The sequence below is a fragment of the Grammomys surdaster genome, unplaced genomic scaffold, assembly GCF_004785775.1.
Source record: "Grammomys surdaster isolate TR1022 unplaced genomic scaffold, NIH_TR_1.0 130, whole genome shotgun sequence".
In the NCBI taxonomy this organism is placed as follows: Eukaryota; Metazoa; Chordata; class Mammalia; order Rodentia; family Muridae; genus Grammomys; species Grammomys surdaster.
The window spans coordinates 11,195,459-11,215,976 of NW_021604588.1; the positions used below are offsets into that span (position 1 = coordinate 11,195,459).

General features: G+C 37.7%; 1 protein-coding gene across 5 annotated transcripts in view; it reads right to left on the reverse strand.

The window, feature by feature from the left end:
* Window positions 1-20,518, reverse strand: part of Pou2f1 (POU class 2 homeobox 1) — a 142,524-nt gene that overhangs the window by 45,545 nt on the left and 76,461 nt on the right. For all 5 annotated transcript variants that reach the window (XM_028759416.1, XM_028759408.1, XM_028759426.1 and 2 more), the window contains exons 3-7: window positions 12,589-12,689; window positions 10,034-10,087; window positions 7,711-7,830; window positions 5,544-5,732; window positions 3,349-3,475 (exon numbers count right to left, since the gene is read on the reverse strand). In XM_028759416.1, coding sequence (XP_028615249.1) covers window positions 3,349-3,475; window positions 5,544-5,732; window positions 7,711-7,830; window positions 10,034-10,087; window positions 12,589-12,689 — 591 coding nt within the window. The remainder of the gene's footprint in view (window positions 1-3,348; window positions 3,476-5,543; window positions 5,733-7,710; window positions 7,831-10,033; window positions 10,088-12,588; window positions 12,690-20,518) is intronic.

Here is a 20,518-nt window from a genome sequence, read left to right on the forward strand (position 1 = left end):
AATTACATTTTATGTCAATAATAAGAATCTACTAAGATTCTTTAGAAAAGAATAAAAAATCTTGAAGAATATTATAAAACAAAAAATGAAACAGAAGAGTACAAGCTCAGACATTAAACAATGAGTTTCTTTAAAGTTTAGGAGAAAAGTTTAGTTTTTGTTTCTCTGGAAACAAAATATTAAAACCACATTTTACCAGAAATTATAATATTGAATGATTAATTCGGTTCACAGTAACATAGTCTATGAACAAATTCAAACTTCAGGTCATCCTACCTCTCCCTCTCTGCCAATAAGGTCAGCTGAAAGGGTGCAGAGAAGCCTAGAACTTCCATGAGAACCAAGAAAAGGCCAAATACAAGTTCCTATGAAATATATGACTCAGAATATACTAGTAAGAATTTTCCCAAGAATAATCAATTCTTGGAGAATATATTTTTAAGTAGTTCCATAATCACAGCAATATTGTAATATTATAAACTATACTTCCTTTTTTCTTAATTGTGTTATTTTTTAATTGGATATTTATTTACATTTCAACTGTTATCCCTTTTCCCAGTTTCTCCTCTGCAAACATCCTATCTCATCCCCCCTTACCCTGCTTCTATGAGGATGCTCCCCACCCACTCCCTCCCTCACCGCCCTAGCATCCCTCTACACTGGGGTATCAAGCCTTCACAGGACCAAGGGCCTCCCCTCCATTGATGCCCCTTCAGCTCCTTCAGTCCTTCCCCTAGCTCCTCTATTGAGGTCCCTGTGCTCAGTCTGATGGTTGGCTGTGAGCATCCACATAACTAATACTTTCAAAGTCTCAGGTTAACAGTATTTCCTCGGGGGGTGGGGTGGGGGGGAGAGCAGAAGTGCTTGCCCAAGTGGAGGTTAATCTCACACTGGAGATTTTATTTTGTTAAAATCTCAACAAATCAATCCTTGTCCCCTTCACACAAAACTAAGATTTAATCAGCTTTTCAGTTTCTATTAACTACAGCGACTCTACTGGAAACCAAGTCTTTTCAGGGCTCTGTTCCTTCATACTGTTGGCTAATCTTATTAGATGAAATACGGGGCCTATGCTACTAAGATTAGAGCTCAATAGCAGAGGTACAAACAGGTTCCAGGTTACCTTTTTTTTTGCTGTGTGTATGTGCATGTGATGTTACATGCACGTGTACATGGGTATGCATGTACATGTTTTCAGAGGCCAGAATTTTAGGTCAGAGTTTCTTCAATCTCTTTCCATCTTACATATGGAAGTAGGATCTCTAACTTGAAATCAGAGCTAGTCCCGGCTTGGCTAGATTAGCTATCCAACTCATTACTCCTGGGAAAATTCTTACTAGTGCTTCTTAAGCCCTTCCAGGCCAAGACACGGGTGCTAGGGATCTGGACATTGGGTCTACATGCTTATGCAAGTGCTTTACCCACTGAGCCACTTTTCCCAAGTCCCGATTACTTTCCTGCTGGTTTTTACTATACAGAAGAACAGACTTTTATTTTCTAAATTACATCTATGATAACTGATGTTGATATTGATATGATGTTAATGGTAATAGTGGCAAAATTTGAGGTTATTATGTATAAGGCACATTTCCTGAAAGTACTTTCATATATTTACTTACTAAATCCCTACAATTCTGAACATAAATGCTAAAACTATTATCATATTTCAGGTAAGAAAACTGAGGCTCAGAAAAATTATACTTCTTCATAGAGAGGCAGCTTGGCTTGTTACTATATTATAATGGCCTTGATATCAAGAAAACATTTTACATAATTTACTCATAATTAAAGGGTAAGATAAACAGGGTAAAGGGGGAGATCTGGAACTCAGAATACTTAGGTGGCTTGTCTACGGTTAGAGCTTCTAAGCCAACCAGTATTCTTTTCCACTCTCTGCTATTTTCCCAATCCTGCGAAAGGCTAGAAAGGAAGAAATTAAGAATATACAAACATACACAAAAAAATTAGAATAGCCATTTCTTGTTGTAACTGCCTTGTAATGCCTTATAAAGGCTCAACTATTTAAAAAAAAAAGTAAAAGACAATAATATCCTTAGGCTTTGTAAAAAATAAAGGAAAAGTAATCTCATTCAATCTTAGGTCTCAACAACTACCAGATCTAACACACACTGTTCAGGCTTGGCTTGTGAAAGGCTTTCTCATCTAGACAGATCATTTCTTCGTTCTCTCTTGGAATTCTCTTTCATTGTAATGATCAATTTTTACTGGTTCTGATCTACAAACCAAAATAGTATTATTCAGACTCTATGTATCCCTACTATTTCAAAAGTGTTGGGTTTACTAAAGCTCGCTCATTACCATGAATACATCTTTTTATGACCTACCAACACTTATAGTTTCTTTTTTTTTTTTAAAGATTTATTTATTTTATTTATGAGTACACTGTCGCTGTCTTCAGACACACCAGAATAGGGCATCCAATCTCATTACGGATGGTTGTGAGCCACCATGTGGTTGCTGGGATTTGAACTCAGGACCTCTGGAAGAGCAGTCCGTGCTCTTAACCGCTGAGCCATCTCTCCAGCTCCCACTTATAGTTTCTTAAAAATGTAATCACCTAGATACTCTTTCCTTACCACTGACCAAATATAAATGACCACTAAGTCCTTTCTTTATTTTGTTTGAGACAGGCTCTTACTATATAAACCAAGTTGGCCTTAAGCTCAGAGATCCTCCTGCCTCTGACTCCCAAGTGCTAGGATTAAAGGCCAGTTCTACCATGCCTTGCCCAAGTCCTTTCTATTTGCTGTATCATCTTCTCTTTTCTGCTCTCATGATCATAGCTCAGTTCTGATTAATCTCAACATGACCTTGCAAAACTCTGCTGATGAGTATTACTAAATCTATTCTTGACTATTCTAACCTCCCCAAGTTTCAGTGTAAATAAGCTTTCTTAATACAAATAGCTAATGTCAGTTTTTTACTTTAGTTTTTTGTTTTTAAATATCCTACAGAAAACTTTGGAAGATATCAGACATTCAAATGCAACTTCACAAAGAACTAGTTAAAATTTTGGGATGAGACTCAGAAAACTACCTTTCTCATTTTTCCAGTGACTTGCAAATAAATTAAGCGTTGGAAATGATTAAGTTGCATGATTTCAGGTTAAAGTCCTGGAAATTTCCCTTAGTAACCTAGCCTTTCCTGATCTTTTAGGTCTTCTATTCTTATATGGAACCTATATTCCTGATTTAAGGCACTGTTATAGTTCTCATGAATACTGGTAGTTTGAAACCACACTGAATAAAAGCATTGTCCGAATGGATATTATTAGGTCAAAGTGCACAGCTCTGCTGCGCCACTGAGGAGCTTTAGGGAGATGCTTACCCTGCTGGCCCTGGGGAGTCTGTGAGATGATAAACTGTGCTGGTTGCAAGTTGGTGGTTGGGTGCACCAACACGAACTGTTGCAAGTTGAGATTTTGCTGCTGAAGCTGTTGCAATTGTTGAAGATCCTAAAAGCTCAGAAGCAAAACAAAGATTAGAGAGAGATTCTGAAATGAAAGCTGGATTAGTCATAAGGTTCCTAGGTAATGATTTGTATCAAGTAACAAGAGACACTACTCAGCTTTTTTTAATGTCCCAACAGTGTGGCCTCCAAGACTATGTCAGTGTGTGGGAAATTGTCAGGCCTCAGGCCAGAGATGGCTCAGCAGGTAGACGTGCTTGCTGTGCAAGACTGAAGACCTGAGTTTGATCCTTAGAATCCATGATGGAAGGAGAGAACTGACTCCTGAGAATTATTCTGACTCACAAACACAAACAGCAAATATCAAGAACAAAACCAAAAAACCTTAGGGACTCTGCAAGAAGTTTTATTTTTGAGATTATGATGTATATAGCATCATGATTATGTTAAGCCCAATTTTCAATAGTTACTTAAAATTCTTTCAGAATAAATGAATACAGAATAAATGTTCTGGGGGGAATGGTTTTCAATTTTAAAATTTAGTTTACTGTTATTAGTGTGTGATGAGGTTTGTATAAGCCTCATATACATGTGGAAATCAGAAGACTTCCACCTGCTACCACTGAGAGAGATAATCTTGAATGGCAACTTGCCTGCCTCTGGAATCAACTAAAATGCAAGCAGCTATGCATGTCTCTGAGAGCTCTTCCTGACTGGCTCATTGGAGGTGGGAAGACCCATGTTAAATCTGGGCTCTGCCTTCTGGAAGTAGCCCACATAAAGGAACAGGGAAGAAGGACTTCTTTTGCTTCTTGTCTCTGTGCTTTCTTTTCCTCTGGTTATATTCATCTATCCTGTTGCTGAGGCATTCCTCTATTGGTAATAGAACCTACTTTTTCAGGAGTCCAAGATAAAAGACCAGCTAAGACATCCAGCTGCATGAACTGAGAGAAAGCCATCATTGATCTAGCTGGACCATAGCCTGTAAACTACTCTGATAAAGGCTAATAAATTAATATGCATTCATTCTATATGCTCTGTTCCTGTAGCTCTGATCTAAACAGAGACTAAATGTTCTTTAAAAATTAAGTGAGAAAAAGGGTTTTGAATATTTGAGCCATTTTTTTCTAAAGTAAAAATTGAGTGATATATCCAAATTTTCATCAAAAAATGAAAAGATTTGATTCCTGAAATTTGACAATTCAGTTTAGGAATCAATGTCAAGTTATTTTAAAAAATTCACATAAAAGTCAGATACAACAAAACACTACGGCTTTATATTGGCTCTAGTTTTTACATTTTCAGTGCCTTCATATAAATGATCTTATTTATATTAATTTCAGACAAAGTCTCAGAGTTTAGGCAGTAACATAATTTATTTGATGAAGAAAATGGCTGAAATCAAAACAGTATCTTGATACAGATGTCCACACAGTAATAAAAATCAGTCTGACTCTACTTCAAGTATCTAGTCAAACTCTTGTTACAACTTAAGCACTTCCTGCCTCCTCTGGGGATCTAAAGAGAATTGTTCAGTTTCTAACACTTCTTATATGTTATATCTAACTTTTCATGCTCCCTTTCCTTCTCTTAAGATAAAGGATTTCATATATTTTCTTTTTTGGTTACAATTCTTTATGACTCTAAGTAATTTCTAAATTACCTTTGGATATTTTATTTGAAAATATAAAAATTGAAACTCTGTAACATTTTAAAGCAGTTCTCCATGATTCTAGTCACTCCATAGCAGAATGATGGCTTGCTGTCTTTTTCACAAGGTGGCAACACTTACTGTAGAGCACATGGAACAATTCTCGCCTGCTATAATTAGCTAATTAAGATGAATACTGTAATCTCTTGCCTCGGAAATATGCCAGCTACTTACTCAAGAATTTCATTTAACATAAACATTCAGTTATTCAAATAATCAGCAATATATTTATAATATCAACTCAAACAAGCAAAAAAGGAAGCAGGGATAATAATGGCTCCTTGAACTAGAGTTCCTTGGGTGTTTAAAGAACCACAGAGGCAGCTGGAAGGCTAACACTATGCAATAAAATTTCCCATTTTATTAGCTGTTTGCTGTCCCCGTGACCTTGCTCCTCACTCACCTGTGCAATCTGTATGGGCTGAGACAGGGGGATTTGTGTCATGGGTGTGGCAGCAGAGGCTGAGATGGTGGCCCCAGCAGCACTGTGTTGTTGGCTGGCGGAGTGCTGCTGCACTGCAGCAGCCAGGAGCTGGGCCTGGGCCTGCGCCTGCTGTAGTAACAACTGTTGTTGGGCTGGGGTCAAAGTGAGCTAGAGTAAGAACAGAGACAGGAAAGACTGAATGCCTTCAAACAGGTACCTCAAGTGGGATTAGGTCCACACTACTGTTTCACATGCCCAATATGCAGCTAAACTGTTCACCAATGAACAAACTACTTGTTCTACCAGAGCCTGTAACTTAAAGTAGTCCCCACTTCAGACCTGAACAATCATTTACGCCAGAAATATAAACTTGCACAAAGAAAACAAAAGACTGATGCTGACAGGATATGCAAAGACATTTACACCCAACAACAAGTGATTAGTCAGATGACTGAGGAACAAAAGGATGCTGGCTAGGAGCCGGCAGAGAGCTGGGAAGGCCCAGCTGCTTCCTATTAGCTAGAATCCCCATCATATTTCACCATTTCCATGTTGTCTTAAGATGTGACTAAAAAACATGAGCCACACTTCTTTCCTTTACAAATCTTCCTCCAGGACCTTCCCTCACCCAATCTCCTGCCCTTGAAAAGCGTAGGTTTGTAAGTTTACATCTTCTTTCCAACTTATTATCTCTAGGAAACAGGTGGTAAGAGCTACCCTCTTAAATGCAAATAAATCTAAACACCCAGATTTAAGTCTTGAAGGTACAGGAACCTGGAATTCCAAGTTCCCATTACTATCTTAGACACTAGTCACCAAAACCCAAACCTTAACAATAAAGCAAGAAATGTATTTAGAATAAACTTAAACTTCTATAATACATCATTTCAAATACACTTATAATCAAAGCTGGCCTTTTCTTTTGGTGACATGTTCTGCTCAAACAGGAAAGGATCATGTTATATCTAGTCTCACAAACAATCATTTAGCAGCACAGCCTGCCTTCTAACTAACCTACTAATTATGGTCTAATTTAACCAATCCACTTCATTAGAAACACACGAACCAGAGCAGCTATTCAAAAATTCCATACTCTTCAAAATGTGTGTATGTATGTTTGCATTTTAAAATTACATATGTTAATAATCTCTATTGATTGAATACTGAAAATAAATGTGCAGTAGTTCTTAGAAGAACTATCTAAAGTTCAGTCACACTAGCTGAAATTAATTATAAAAAGTTCTGAAGGTTGATGTGCTGTAAATTGATTAGTTTCTTTCTTATCATTCTCCTGACTCTGTCTCTTCACAAAGGATAATACATATGCTTTCAACACTGAAAAGTCATCCCAAATAATAGCTTAAAACAGAAACCGCTAAACATGTAAAAGCTTAATAGTCACAGAAGACAATTTGTTACAAGTTAAAATAACTACCATTTATGAAGGCTACATGCCAAACACTGTTTTAAGAGCATTACATAAATTACAATGGTACTTAAGAGAGATATTATTAATACCTCCACTTAGAAGAAGGAAAACTGAAGTACAGAGAGATAAAGTAAGTCATCCTTGAGTAATCAGTAATTACACAGACAGGATATGAGGCCATATATTTTATTTTAGGATAGTGCAAAGTCACTTTAAAAAATGTTTCTTGCCAAGCAGTGGTGGCGCATGCCTTTAATGCTAGCACTTAGGTGGCAGATACAGGTGGATTTCTGAGTTCAAGGCCGGCCTGGTCTACAGAGTGAGTTCCAGGACAGCCAGGGCTACACAGAGAAACCCTGTCTTCAAAACCAAAACCAAATAAAAAATGTTTCTTTATTAATCTACTCTTTAATTGTCCTGGCATAACACAACTCAAATTTTACCAGGCATATTCCCTTGCACAATGAAGCAACACTATTTTTTAATGTGGGTTAAAAAGTTAGTAGTTTATTTTGAATGTCTACAGCTGTAACAAAAAGACAACTTGTAAAGAATGACAAAAGTAAGTCCTCTTCCAGAGGAACACTCCACATCCAGAAGTTCCTTATGTACAGTAGTGCATGCTAGTGCCAGCTGTAGCAAACAGTTTTAATGAGATGCAACGAGTGGCAGTTCAGACACAGGAAGTTCATTACAATATTCTCAAGGAAAACTTACCCCAGTTATCTGTCCCCCAGCCAGCATTAGCTGGGTCTGGGGAATGGCTGACTGCACTGAAGGCTGCTGGGAAGGCTGGCTTGACTGCTGCGAATCTCCCGACTCTTCATTAGATTTAGACTGAAGTGGGGTTGGATAGGAAATGAAATAAAATTAAATGTCTGTAATAGGTGATTAATAGAAATGTACTTCTAACTCTGTTATTAAAAAATTATTTAAATATGTGCTATTCGATTTTGAGTTTTGGGGTTTTCTCTTTTTCCTTTCTTTGTCCTATGCCTTTTTGTTTTCCTATTGAAGCACTCTTAAATTTTTATACTAACCTCAGAAAAGTTGCAATTATAAATTTTTAAAAGAAAAACTAAATTGGTCCTTCACAAATTAACAAAACCTTGCATAACCTCAAATCCCCACTTCAAACAATAAAGAATAAAAGGAAGAATGCATTTCCAATTCATTTCTATTATTAGATCCTTCAAACTAACACTGTGAATATACTTTGTGGCAAGTCTCAAACTTCTTCATATACCATCTTACAATTCAATTACTTGAACCACAGAACTTTTTAAAATTTTATTTTGAAAAACTCTAAATGCAACATTTTCCACCTCCACCAAGTAATGTACAAGCTTGAAAGAAAATAGTACAATCACAGTGGTGGTACATTCCTTTAATCTCTGCACTGGGGAGGTAAAGGCAGGCTAATCTCTTGAGTTCAAGGCCAGCCTGGTCTACAGAGCCTTTGAGTTCCAGACAGCCAGGGCTAAATAGAGAAACTCCTTCTCAAAAAACAAGCAAACAACCAACATAAAAACAAAATAATACAGTTAAGAAATATAGACCTTAAAGGGCCAGAGAGAAATTTTTTTAATGGTAATTAAAATTGGTTATGCAGAGTATTAAAATTCTGCATAGATTTGCATATTTTCCACCACCTGTTTGGGGGACTACAGCAAAGCTAATTAACATAAAAGCTCTGATTAATTCTGCCAGTCACTGAAAGATAATTACAGTGCAGGACTGTAAACATTCTGCACTGGAGATATAGTCTGTTTGCCAACATCTCTCTAAGGGATGTTAAGTTTACCATGGCAACCAAGGCAATTTTCTGCCTCCTCTCTTTCAGAAAGGAAGGCCACATTATCTCTTTTTCTCTCCTTGTTTCCATGTGTTACTAGGTCCATATTCCACAAGATTTCAGAGAATGTTCAACCCCAAATCTTTAGTCATCAGCATCACGATGATCAATCTTCTAGAATACTGTTTTTCCTTCTTGACTGTTAGTTTCCCAAACACTACAAGGAAAGGCTGACTGAAGCATTATGGAGTTGTGCAAAGTACCCTGACGTGGAAACTGAACCAGAGTCCTCTGTAAGAGCAGTACATGTGGCTGTTAACCACTGGTGCTCTTAACCACTGGGCAATGACTCCAGTGCCCTTTCATTTTACTTCTGTGTAGAGCAGAGAAGATCCCTTACAATGCTATCGGTGTCTTTATTTAAACACAGTACATAAAACTGAGCTCCAGCAGGCTGTAACTTGCCAAAGATTACTAAGACTTTAAAATTCAAGCTACCTGACTCTCTACCCAGTGTTTCCGGAATACACAGTCTGTAAAAGTAGAATAATGCTTGCGAAGCTGTTTCCTTTTGTATTTAGTATGTGCACTGGCTGGTTTTGTGTCAAATTGACACAAGTTGGAGTTATCTCAGAGAAAGGAGCTTCATGAGGAAATGCCTCCATGAGATCCAGCTGTCAGGCATTTTCTCAATTAGTGATCAATGGGGAAGGGCCCATTGTGAGTGATACCTTCCCTTGGCTGGTAGTCCTGGGTTCTATAAGAAAGCAAGCTGAGCAAGCCAGGGGAAGCAAGCCAGGAAGTAACATCCCTCTGCAGCCTCTGCATCAGCTCCAGCTTCCTGACTTGCTTGAGTTCCAGTCCTGTCTTCCTTTGGTGATGAACAGCAATGTGGAAGTGTAAGCTGAATGAATAAACCCTTTCCTCCTCAACTTGCTTCTTGGTCATGATGTTTGTGCAGGAACAGAAACTCTGACTAAGACAGTATGTGTTCCTGAACTTCATTCTAAACTCTGAAAGTGGACTTCTTCGCTTGTCCACCTTTGGCTCACACACAGTAGCAGATTAAACTGATTTTCATTAATAACCATTACCACATGGATTCAGCAATAAAAATATAAAAATAATAAAATTAGTAAGTAGTAACAATCCCAAATAGTTCCTATTCTAAATTATGTGCTCATTACAGGAAATTATGGACAAATAAATAGAAAATATGACCTAGTTGCTCATATTCCAACTTACCTGTACATTTAAAGATTGAGCAGCAGCCTGTAAACTTGTCCCAGCAAGCTGGACCTAAGAGGAAAGTAATTAATAGTGGACATAATAATCTAAAATATTCTTATTTATCACTAGAGAGTGTCATCAAGAAATACTTCAGATACTAAGATATACCACCAAGTTAGAATTGAACATTGAAGGATATTATTCTGAAAACTGTAGAAACTTCTTCTGAATTAGCACCATCACTAAATGTACACCATCAAGCATGCCATTTGCTCTGGGTGGGTACTCCTTATTTTACACTCTACTCATAGTCGTAAGTTGCTTAGGGTCTAAAAACATAACTTATATCTCCCAAATTGCTTTAAAGCACACATAAAAACAAACTATCCACATGCAATGTTTTTATCATTATGAACAAAAGAATTAGTTAAGAGAATTTATCCTATGAGCCATACATGAAAAGAAATCTGTCTCAATATTTAATATTCATATTTTTAAAAGTTCAACTTAAGGTCATATTAAAGTAAGGACAGGCATGCAATTAGAAAACTATCATTTGGCAATCATGATAGCAACTTGATTTAGAAAAGAGTCACCATCAGATCATCTAAGTAAGGGCAAAATGAGAATAAGAATTTGTATGTGCGCCACTATCTCTCCACAGATGCTAAGAATTAGGAAGGGTAAAAAGGTAAGTCCACAGGGAGGGCTATCTGACACACAAATGACAGGTGTGCACAACTAGTGATGTCACTATGAGAGATTTGCGTTCTGCTGCAAGCACTATGAAGAGTGTATTTCTTATATTGTAACCCTACCAAAAGCAGATAACCTGAATCTAAAATAATCTAAATATGACAAGAAAGCAGACAAACCCAAGTTTTGAAATCTTCTTGAATGTTTGGTTTGTGCTCTTAAAAAATGTTAGTCTTTTTAAAAACTAAACATTCATTTGTTCATTCATTCATTTATTGAGGGAGTTTGTTTTCTCCTTCTACTATCTTGCAGCCTCTCAAAGGTTAATGTCTTCAAAGTAAAGAAAGACTAAGAAGGGAGAAGACTATAAACTAGATTAGAATAAATGGAAGATGAAACTAAATGGTGTGGCTGGTCTTTGTGGGTTCTTTTTCCCACCCTTTGCCTACCCTCACGGTTTTACCCCTATCACAAGATAGGAGAGAAAGAAGGAGAGGGAGAGAGAGCCAGAGCGCAAGATGAATCTAATTTCTTTCCCTTTGTGTCTTCTTTGAGCAGGACTATTAACAAACCACAACCAACCCCCCTGAACAACCACCAACCCACCCTCGGAAAAATTTCCAGGACTCCCAACATCACACAGTCAATACAACTATTTGCAGCTGGCAAAATACACCTCTGCTCAAGCACAATGCAGATCACAGTCAGCTGCTGCAGACAGTGAGAAGCAGCCCCACATTCCCTCCCATGCCTGGGATTAAAATGAAACTACATTCTTATACTATTTCTGTGTTTTTAAAGAAACCAAAATTCCAACATTGTCAGGACAGAATGGTGGTAGTGAAAATAAACAGAAGAGAATAGGAAAGCTGTTATAAGAAGGGAATAGGAAAGCTGTTATAAGAAGGGAATAGGAAAGCTGTTATAAGAAGGGAATAGGAAAGCTGTTATAAGAAGAGACTAGGAAAGCTGTTATAAGAAGAGAATAGGAAAGCTGTTATAAGGGTACAGGCAATAGCTGGACACAGATGCAAAGAATGAGGTCGCAATCCAACGTGACTTCACTTAAAAAACAAATTTGAGGATAGTTTCCTAGAATTTCACCTATTTTCTTCCTTCCTTCCTTCCTTCCTTCCTTCCTTCCTTCCTTCTTTCTTTTCTTTTCTTTTCTTTTCTTTTCTTTTTTTTTGGTTTTTCAAGACAGGGTTTCTCTGTGTAGCCCTGGCTGTCCTGGAACTCACTCTGTAGACCAGGCTAGCCTTGAACTCTCGAACTCAGAAATCCGCCTGCCTCTGCCTCCCAAGTGCTGGGATTAAGGGTGTGCACCACCACCGCCCGGCTTGAATTTCACCTATTTTCAAATAGAGCAAAATAATTTTTTTCAAAAAATGGTTTGGTAGTCTAATGACATTTTTGTAAAATGAGTGGAAACATAAGTGCACAGAACTCACACTCTGTTTTAGACTGGGGGGAAGCCATGTGGTATCAGGGTAGTGATTTAAAGCTAGTTTCTTAAAATCTAAAATTAAGAGGTTAACAGTCAGGCAAGATTCTGAGTAGCCACCGAAATTACAATGGTTTCATGGTAGTGCCAACTGTTAATTTCAAATGACTCTGGTGTTTTACTAGCATCACTAAGCCATGACAGACTCAAGCTCATGTTCATGTAAAAAAGTGACCTAGCTGTTATATTCCATGCAACAAAAAATTCTTTTGTTCACAAAGTTATAGAATCAATAGCTAGCTATGCAAAATCTATTAATTCTACATGAATCATTCAGCATTACAGTAACACATGACTTGAAATAACCTCTCTAGCATGTCATGCCTCCTTGTTTAAAAGCATTCTCAGTTATGGCTGGCAAATAGTCTACCTGGTGAAGATGTCCAAGGAAAGCCTGGGCCTGGGCTGTGGAGATTGCTCCTCCAACAGGCACGGGCTGTTTCTGAAAGTCCAGGCCATTGGTCTGTGTGCCTGGAAAGCAAGCAAAATAACTATTAAATAAAGTAAATTCAAATGAAGGAAAGCATTCAACCTCAGTTACCAATATCACTAGGAACAATCACTTTTCTAAATATCTTCAAAGAGATGAAGAGATTTGGAAAAATGGAAATTGGACATCATGGGAGAGGATCCAGAAACTCTGTAGGATAGGAGACAGAAAGAACAGAGGAGCTAGAAGATGGGGAGAAGTGGTATGGAAGGTTGTTTTCTGGATGTGAAACGGCCGTGAACTTGTACCTGTAGGAACCTGCTTAAGATCCACAAGATCAAGCCAGTCAAAATTCTAGCGCACTAGAGAAGAACTATGCAGGTTCCATCTCTCTTAAGAGGAGCCGGTGGCAGGTGATAGGTGCTGTAAGAGGGAGTATCAATCTGTTTTGAGGGTGTTCCTACTAGGTTTTCTGTGCCCCCAAACCATATACATATGGGCAATACTAACTGTACTTAATGGGCTATCGAAACATCAAAACACACACACACACACACACACACACACACACACACACGCCAAGTCATGAAGTTAGGAGGGGGATATGAAAAGAATAGAAAGAGGAAAATAGGGAGTGGGTATGATGATATTTTATAAAATACATGTATGAATTCTCTAGAATGAAGAAAAATTTTAACTAAAAAAAAAAAAAGGAAAATACAATAAAATAGAGCACTAGTTTGGATGAGAATGGCCCTACAGGCTTATGTATTTGAATACTTGGTCCCTAGTTGGTGAAAACTGTTTTAGAAAGTACAGCCTTGTTGGAGGAGATGTGTCACTGGGGGTGGACTTTGAGGACTCAAAATCACATGTCAGCCTGTTAGCCCTTCAGTCTCATGGTTGTGGTTATTGTTTCAAGATGTGAGCTCTCAGCTACTCCTCCAGCATCATGCCTGTCTGCTGCTACCATGCTGTCCATCATGATGGTCACAACTCATATTCTGAAACTGTAAGACCCTGATAAACTTTCTCCAGTAAGTTGTCTTGGCCGTGGTGTCTTGGCATGGCAGTAGAGAAGTAACTATGACAAGTGATTTCTCTTCAAAAGGTAGAACAAGCATGTAACACCGACAATGCTTAAAAAGCAGGTCAAAAATGAAACAATGACCACCATAAGAGTTCCTGAGCTCGGCAGCAGTGGCACATGCCTTTGGGATAAATGTCTGTGTAAAATGATTCATGTAATCAATCATTGCACCCAAATTATATAGATTCCAAAATTACTTCTGTGGCTTTGCATTGTCAACTTGGCTAATCCAGAATTAATTTCTCACAGAACCCTGAGGGTTCTAGATCAAGATGGGCCCTAGGACCTGTTGCTATGAGAAATGGAAGATCAAAGTGAAGGCCTGTTGTCCCTGAAGGCCATCTTGTCCAGTATGGCAAGAATGGAATATGTAATCATTTTACATATTCTTTTCATATCCCCCTCCTAACTTCATGACTTGGCGTGTGTGTGTGTGTGTGTTTTGATGTTTCGATAACCCATTAAGTACAGTTAGTATTGCCCATATGTATATGGTTTTGGGGCACAGAAAGCCTAGTAGGAACACCCTCAAAATAGATCCCAATAAATCCCAGTGCTTTGGAAGCAGAGTCAGGAAGATTTCTGTGAGTTTGAGGCCAGCCTGGTTTACAGTGTACAGCCAAGGCTACACAAAGAAACCTTGTTTGAGGTGGGGGTGGGACGGATTGGAGAAGAGTTACAGATGAGATACAGTGATTGGAGCAATCAGGTTAAAACTGGCGTGGCATTTAAGGAGGCCATTTTCAATGTTGGAAAGGATGGTACAGACGATTCTGAGAGAGGGTCTCAGGCTGTGCTCTACCCTTGTCCTACTCAGTTGAGTATTTTACTTGCACAGAAGAAACTCACTGGTGACTTTGTGAGGAGCAAGAAGGATTTACTACTGATGGAAACATTTTTAATAAAAGGCCATCTGATAATTAAGTCACATTTTATATAAAAAAGTTTTGTTTTATTAGTTGTAATAATTTCCTCAATATAAAGGTAGAGACTCCTGTATATATCCCCCCACCCACGAATACTCTGTGGTCTAAGCTTTTCTCTCTCTTCTGGTGGTCTGACACAAACAACCCAACTGAATTTGATATGAGCTGTTATGAGGGAACAGCGATGTTCAGAGGCAAAAACCAAATAATACTTGGGTTTACATGCTTGGAAGAACTGGAACATTGGAAAAAGGAACCAGGAGTTTATTCACTGGGCTCTTGGCCAATGAATCATGTAAAAAATTAATATTAGACACATGAAGGTCTAAAGACCCTGAAAAAACACCAAAGTAGTCTAGAGTACATCAGAAATGACAGGCCAGAGTCAAAGATTCTGTAAACTAGCACTACCAGGCTGACTCTTTGGAATCTTGTATCCATAATGCATACAGAGAAAAACAGGTTAAAGACAAACAGGTGATCAGCAAGCTCTTGATCCTAGTATCTCCAAGTGCTAAGGGAAGAATAGGGTAGTTTAATCTGTCAAATTCTAGAGGAAAAAATCAAATCACTGAGAAATTAATCTGAAGAAACTAGAAGACAGTGATAAAAGACCAATACTTCATGAAGTTGGGAAAGCTCTCTAAAAAACAGCATTTATCAAGACTGACTCAAGAAGAAATAGAAAATACAAGAGTTTTACAACATTTAAAGAAATTGGATTAGTAGATTAAAAAACTATCTCCCAAAGAGAATGCAATGCCTAGATAACTTTACAAAGAAATGCTTCCAATTTTTCAATGAACGATTAATTCAAATCATTTACATAGTTTCCCCAGAGAACAGCATTAACAAAATACGAAACACTTCTTATCTCATTAACTAAAGTCAGCATAACCTTGATACCACAATCTGACAAAGTGAAAAAAGAAAAACAAAACAAAAAAACAAAAGGAAGTTTCATTCATAAACACCTTCAAAAACAAAAACAAACAAACAAACAAACAAAGACAGGAAAATTCATTTTTGTTGTTTTTCCCCCAATGTTAGGGGCCCCAGATTATTTTCTACATATATAAAAATGCATTTGTTACTATGTCAGATGCAACATCAGAATCACACAAATCACAAAGTACTTTAGAATAAAAATTTTGCACTTTTCTTTTTAATCCTAGAAATATTTGCAAAAATTCTCTACTTTCAATTGGAAAAAAAAATCTAAGAACACAATACCCTCTCTGTTCTCAGGTCTGAGAGGTGCTATAGGTGTAGTACAGCTGCTTGTTCCTATCCCCACCCTGTTAGAGACTCCTAGGAACAGGTGGATATATATTGCATATATTACATATTCAGAAACCTCTTTGTTTCTAGTAACAAAAACAAAGTTTTAAAATTGGAAAATTAATCTAACTTTCAGGTATGAGATATCTTTTTTATGTGAAATTGGAATCGACCTAAAATGCTATATTAACCTTTATTTAATATACCTAATGTAATGAGGGCTAAATGTAACAAATATAAGAGAATTATTCAGCTATTTTCCTAAATCTTAACCATCATTGAATGTTCATCCCTTAAAAGGGGAGGGGAAACACATGGCTTCTTCAAAAGATAAACCAGGTGCCTGGCACTGGGACAAAGATGTAATCTGCCACAATCCCCAGGGCCAGACACATCCCTGGTGGGCATTTGTGGAAAGAAGCAATACTACCAAGCCAAAAGATGTAGGTGGAAGGCGGCTCAGCTCAGACAACAAAGTGCATGGGAAAGGTAATGCTGACCTCCACTACTTGAAGTAGATTGTATAACTTAACATAGCCCTGAGCCCAAGGTCTACAAGGGGATCCAATTTCTGGGACCACTCATCTGCCTGCCATTCATTATTGTAGATCCCCAAAACTCTAAAGCTCTAGAGGTTGACTTGCTATCCACAACTGCATGCTTTAAGCATGTGATTACTAGGTCTTCAAAGTATAAAGACAGGTCAACCACCGTTGTGGCTTCCCACACCACCAAACCAACTGGGAGATGCTTCAAAACAGAGCAGTACTCACCTGGGAGTATGAACTGCAAAGTTTCTAGAAGGTGGTAGAACTTGCCCAGTCCACAGATTACAAAGTTAAGTATGGACCCCATGAGGGCACTTGTATGAAAGAAGGGAAAGTAGTGAGGAGGTTACTCTAGCAGATACCGCCCAACCTGCTCAGTACCAGGCATAAGCCATACAGAAGATAAGGACAAACCATCTGACCCTCCCCCCACCACCTCTCTCTCTCTATAATTTTATAATAGTACCTTCATGTCTTTTTATTACACTCTTACCAGTATTTTTATGTCATCGTATTCCAAATGTTTTGCTTTGTATTTTATTTTGCACATTTTTCTAATATTCTTTGTATGGTTTCTTTCACGGCTGGATAATCATTTTTCTTTTACTAAATTTCTTTCTTCCTTTGTCCCATGTTTCCATTTCCATCTCTTTACTATACTTTCAGTAGCATTTTTGCTTTGGGGATTTTTGTTGTTCATTTCTCATTTTATCTTTTCTGTTCTTCCCTGCCTGCAACGTTCTTCTTCAGTTGAATTCCTTCTAGCCTCTACTTCTGAAGGGTTGGAATTATAGGCATGAGCCATGACATCTACCTATGAACAATGTATTTTTTCTTGTTGCTTGTGCAGTGGGTCATTGAAGAAATCAGGGAGGAAATTTAAAATTCCTTAACCAAATGAAACTGAAAGTTTGTGGTAACCCAGTAACCATCACTATCCATGACTAAATGAACTTACCAAGCATGTCAGTGTGACCAAGGAACTCAATTCTTAATTTAATGTAATGTAAATTTAAATACAGTTGCAGCTATTGGACACCATGCTGGCAGTGGTATAGGTTCCTATTCATCTGCCAACTTTTTCAATGGTGGAGGCAGGCTCTGTGATTGGCCCTTCTTTCAGCTTATTCTAGTCTCTTTCTCCTAAAAACTGTTTGCTTAGGGCCCTCCATGAACAGGGTTCCTTTCTCTGGAAGGAGAGTTACTACTCTCTTTAACTTTTTGTACCTTCTCCTTCAAATGCTACAAGACATTGTAAATGTAACATTTTCAGAGCTAAAGCTATTTCTTTATATTCTACTCTTCTCCTGGATATTCCCTGCTCAAAGAACACCATATCCCCAGCCCCACACCAATACAAGTATTCATTTTAGTACATTCTCTCCTTCTTTCTTATTTTACTCCCTCACAATCTCCTCACATTGTCCCCTCCCCCAGCAATGGCTCATTAAATTTGACTTCCAATTTCTACTGCCAATGCTCTAGGCCAGGGTGCTATATAATGGATTTAATTGAAAGGGCAGTGGAGTCTAGATTTTTGCTTCAAGCAAAATGTAAAGTATAACATAGCTAGAAATTTCTTTTATATATATAAAAAAATTATTTTATTCTTGTTGGAAAAAAAATTGTGAAAGACACATGAAGCTAAGTTGTCCTTAAAGAGAGAAAGAGAAAGTTACAATCTCTGATAATATATGCCTACCCATCTTTTCATTAGTGTTCTACATTTTAATTGGTAATAAATAAAATGGACACTACTTTTAAAATTCTATGTTTGTTACTAGATTATTTCTAGTCAAAGGGATGAGTTGCTTTCTCATTCATTTATTACAAAAGTATAATCATAATTCATCATAATTATTAATTAATTAATTAACTAACTAAATAATTCGGAGACAGGATCTCTCTGTAGCTCTGGCTGTCTTAGAACTGGCTCTGTAGACCAGGCTGGCCTCAAAATCACAGAGATCTGTTTGCATCTGCCTCCCAAGTGTTGAATTGAAGGTGTGCACTACTACACCAGTACCACTGTTCAAAGCTCAGTAATTATCACTTCTCTGCTTCTTGCTACAGGTGCACATGGACAGCAGCACAGCAAATTTCTCAGTATACAGTGTTAAGAAGCTCTTAAAAACAGTATGCTTCTCATGATACGTATCAATTAAGCACTAGAAGAAGGACTATTTTTCTCACAAGTAGTTGATGCCTGCTTTCAGACCAAAAGAACAGAGTAACAAATCTGTGCTTAACACTGTTCTTTAGGCTCTTTGAAAGCTCTTCAACCACTTTCAGTAATCCATGGACCAATGGTTCTCTACCTTCCTAATAATGCAACCTCCTTTAATACAGTTCCTCATGCTGTGGTGATCCTAATCATAAAATTATTTTTGTTACTACCATATAACTGTAATTATCTACTGTTATGATTCATAATGTAAATATTTTTGGAGACAGAGGTTTGTCAAAGGGGTGGCGGCCCACAGGCTGAGAATCACTGACATAGAATTTCCTACTATTTAAAACATTACTATGAAAGCACACCAATAAATACTAGTGTTGGAATTTCTACATTGGGGCTTTAAAAGTATCTTTTGCCAATGAAGAATGTGGTCCACAGTGAAATATACAATAAACTATGCTAATATTAATAATGATAAAAGAAAAAAGAATACTAGAAGCAGCTCCTACATGAATTCAAAGGGAAGATAGTCTAGAATCTGAAATCTGTAATGGTACTGGTTTGGTTTGCTGAGAATTTCATCTGGATGTTTCTAAGACTCAAGCTGAAGGCATCAAATTCTCAAATTATTAAAGAACAGCAACTATATTCACCAATGTCCTGGTCTTTTGGGATCATATTCTTGATGTTAGAGAAAATGATGTCTGGTTGTCTTTTGTGAATATAATTTTTAAATACCTGCATTATATAGCAGTTTCCTCCGAGCTCACACATTTCAGCCTATAGGAAAGCATGTTAGGATTCTGATAGTAAACATCCCAGAAACTTCAAGAAGTCTCTGAAACTGACCCAGATGAGTTTGGCTCTTCCCTTCCCAAGTTTATATAAGCAGTAAAGACTGCCAAGAGACACTCCCAGACAAGCTACCTGGAAGAGAGAGTCTCTAACCTGTCCAGCTGCCTGCAAATTCGTATAGTAAACTCTGCTTCCAGCTTTCACGAGTCTCACTCACACTGGAATGGGCTTTAGTGAGTCATTTATGCTTCTGTAAGTAACCCTTCACCTGTATTCCTGTAATTACCCTCAAACTCACTGGCTCACCAAGTTAGACTTGGTGTTATCTTTGCTTTGGTCTGTTGTTGGCTCCCTATCTGGGTGAGTAGATCTTTTTTCTTATCTCCCTAGGGATAGGGTCCCACAGACACTAGCTACATCACTAATAAATAGTACAGAATGAAGGAATCACTGGTTATCAGGACTTCTTACAACAAAACTTTTGGGGTGGTATTTCATAAATGTACATTGGCTTACATAACTAAACTACACTGGCTTTTTCATTTGCTAAAAAAGATTTTGATATTGTCATAGGAGAACTCATCTGAATAAAAATTATTAGTGAAAAAAGACATGATACAGGGCTGGAGCCTGTTGGAGTGTGAGGCCCTGAGTTTGAATCCCCAACTATCATGAAAAAAGCCATATGTGTGCTTAAAACTCTAGCACTGAAGGTAGAGGCAGATCAGGAGAGTTTGCTGGCTAGCCAACCTGGCCAAAAACAAGTTCAGTGAGAAACCTTTCTCATTCTAACAAGGGGGAAAGCAACAGAGGAAGAGATCTGATGTCCTGCTCTGATTTCTATATGCACATGTATGAGAATCCCACCTGCACACTCTATGTATGCAATGCACATGCAGCAAGATAGAGGATCAATTCCAATTCCAACTGTCTGAAATATTCTAGTAAGTCAAGGTAGTAATAATGGCTGAATTAAAGTCTCTACAAGAATATCATTCCGTAATTTTGAGAATGACTAAATGGAAAAGGATTTGGAGATCATATAACATAC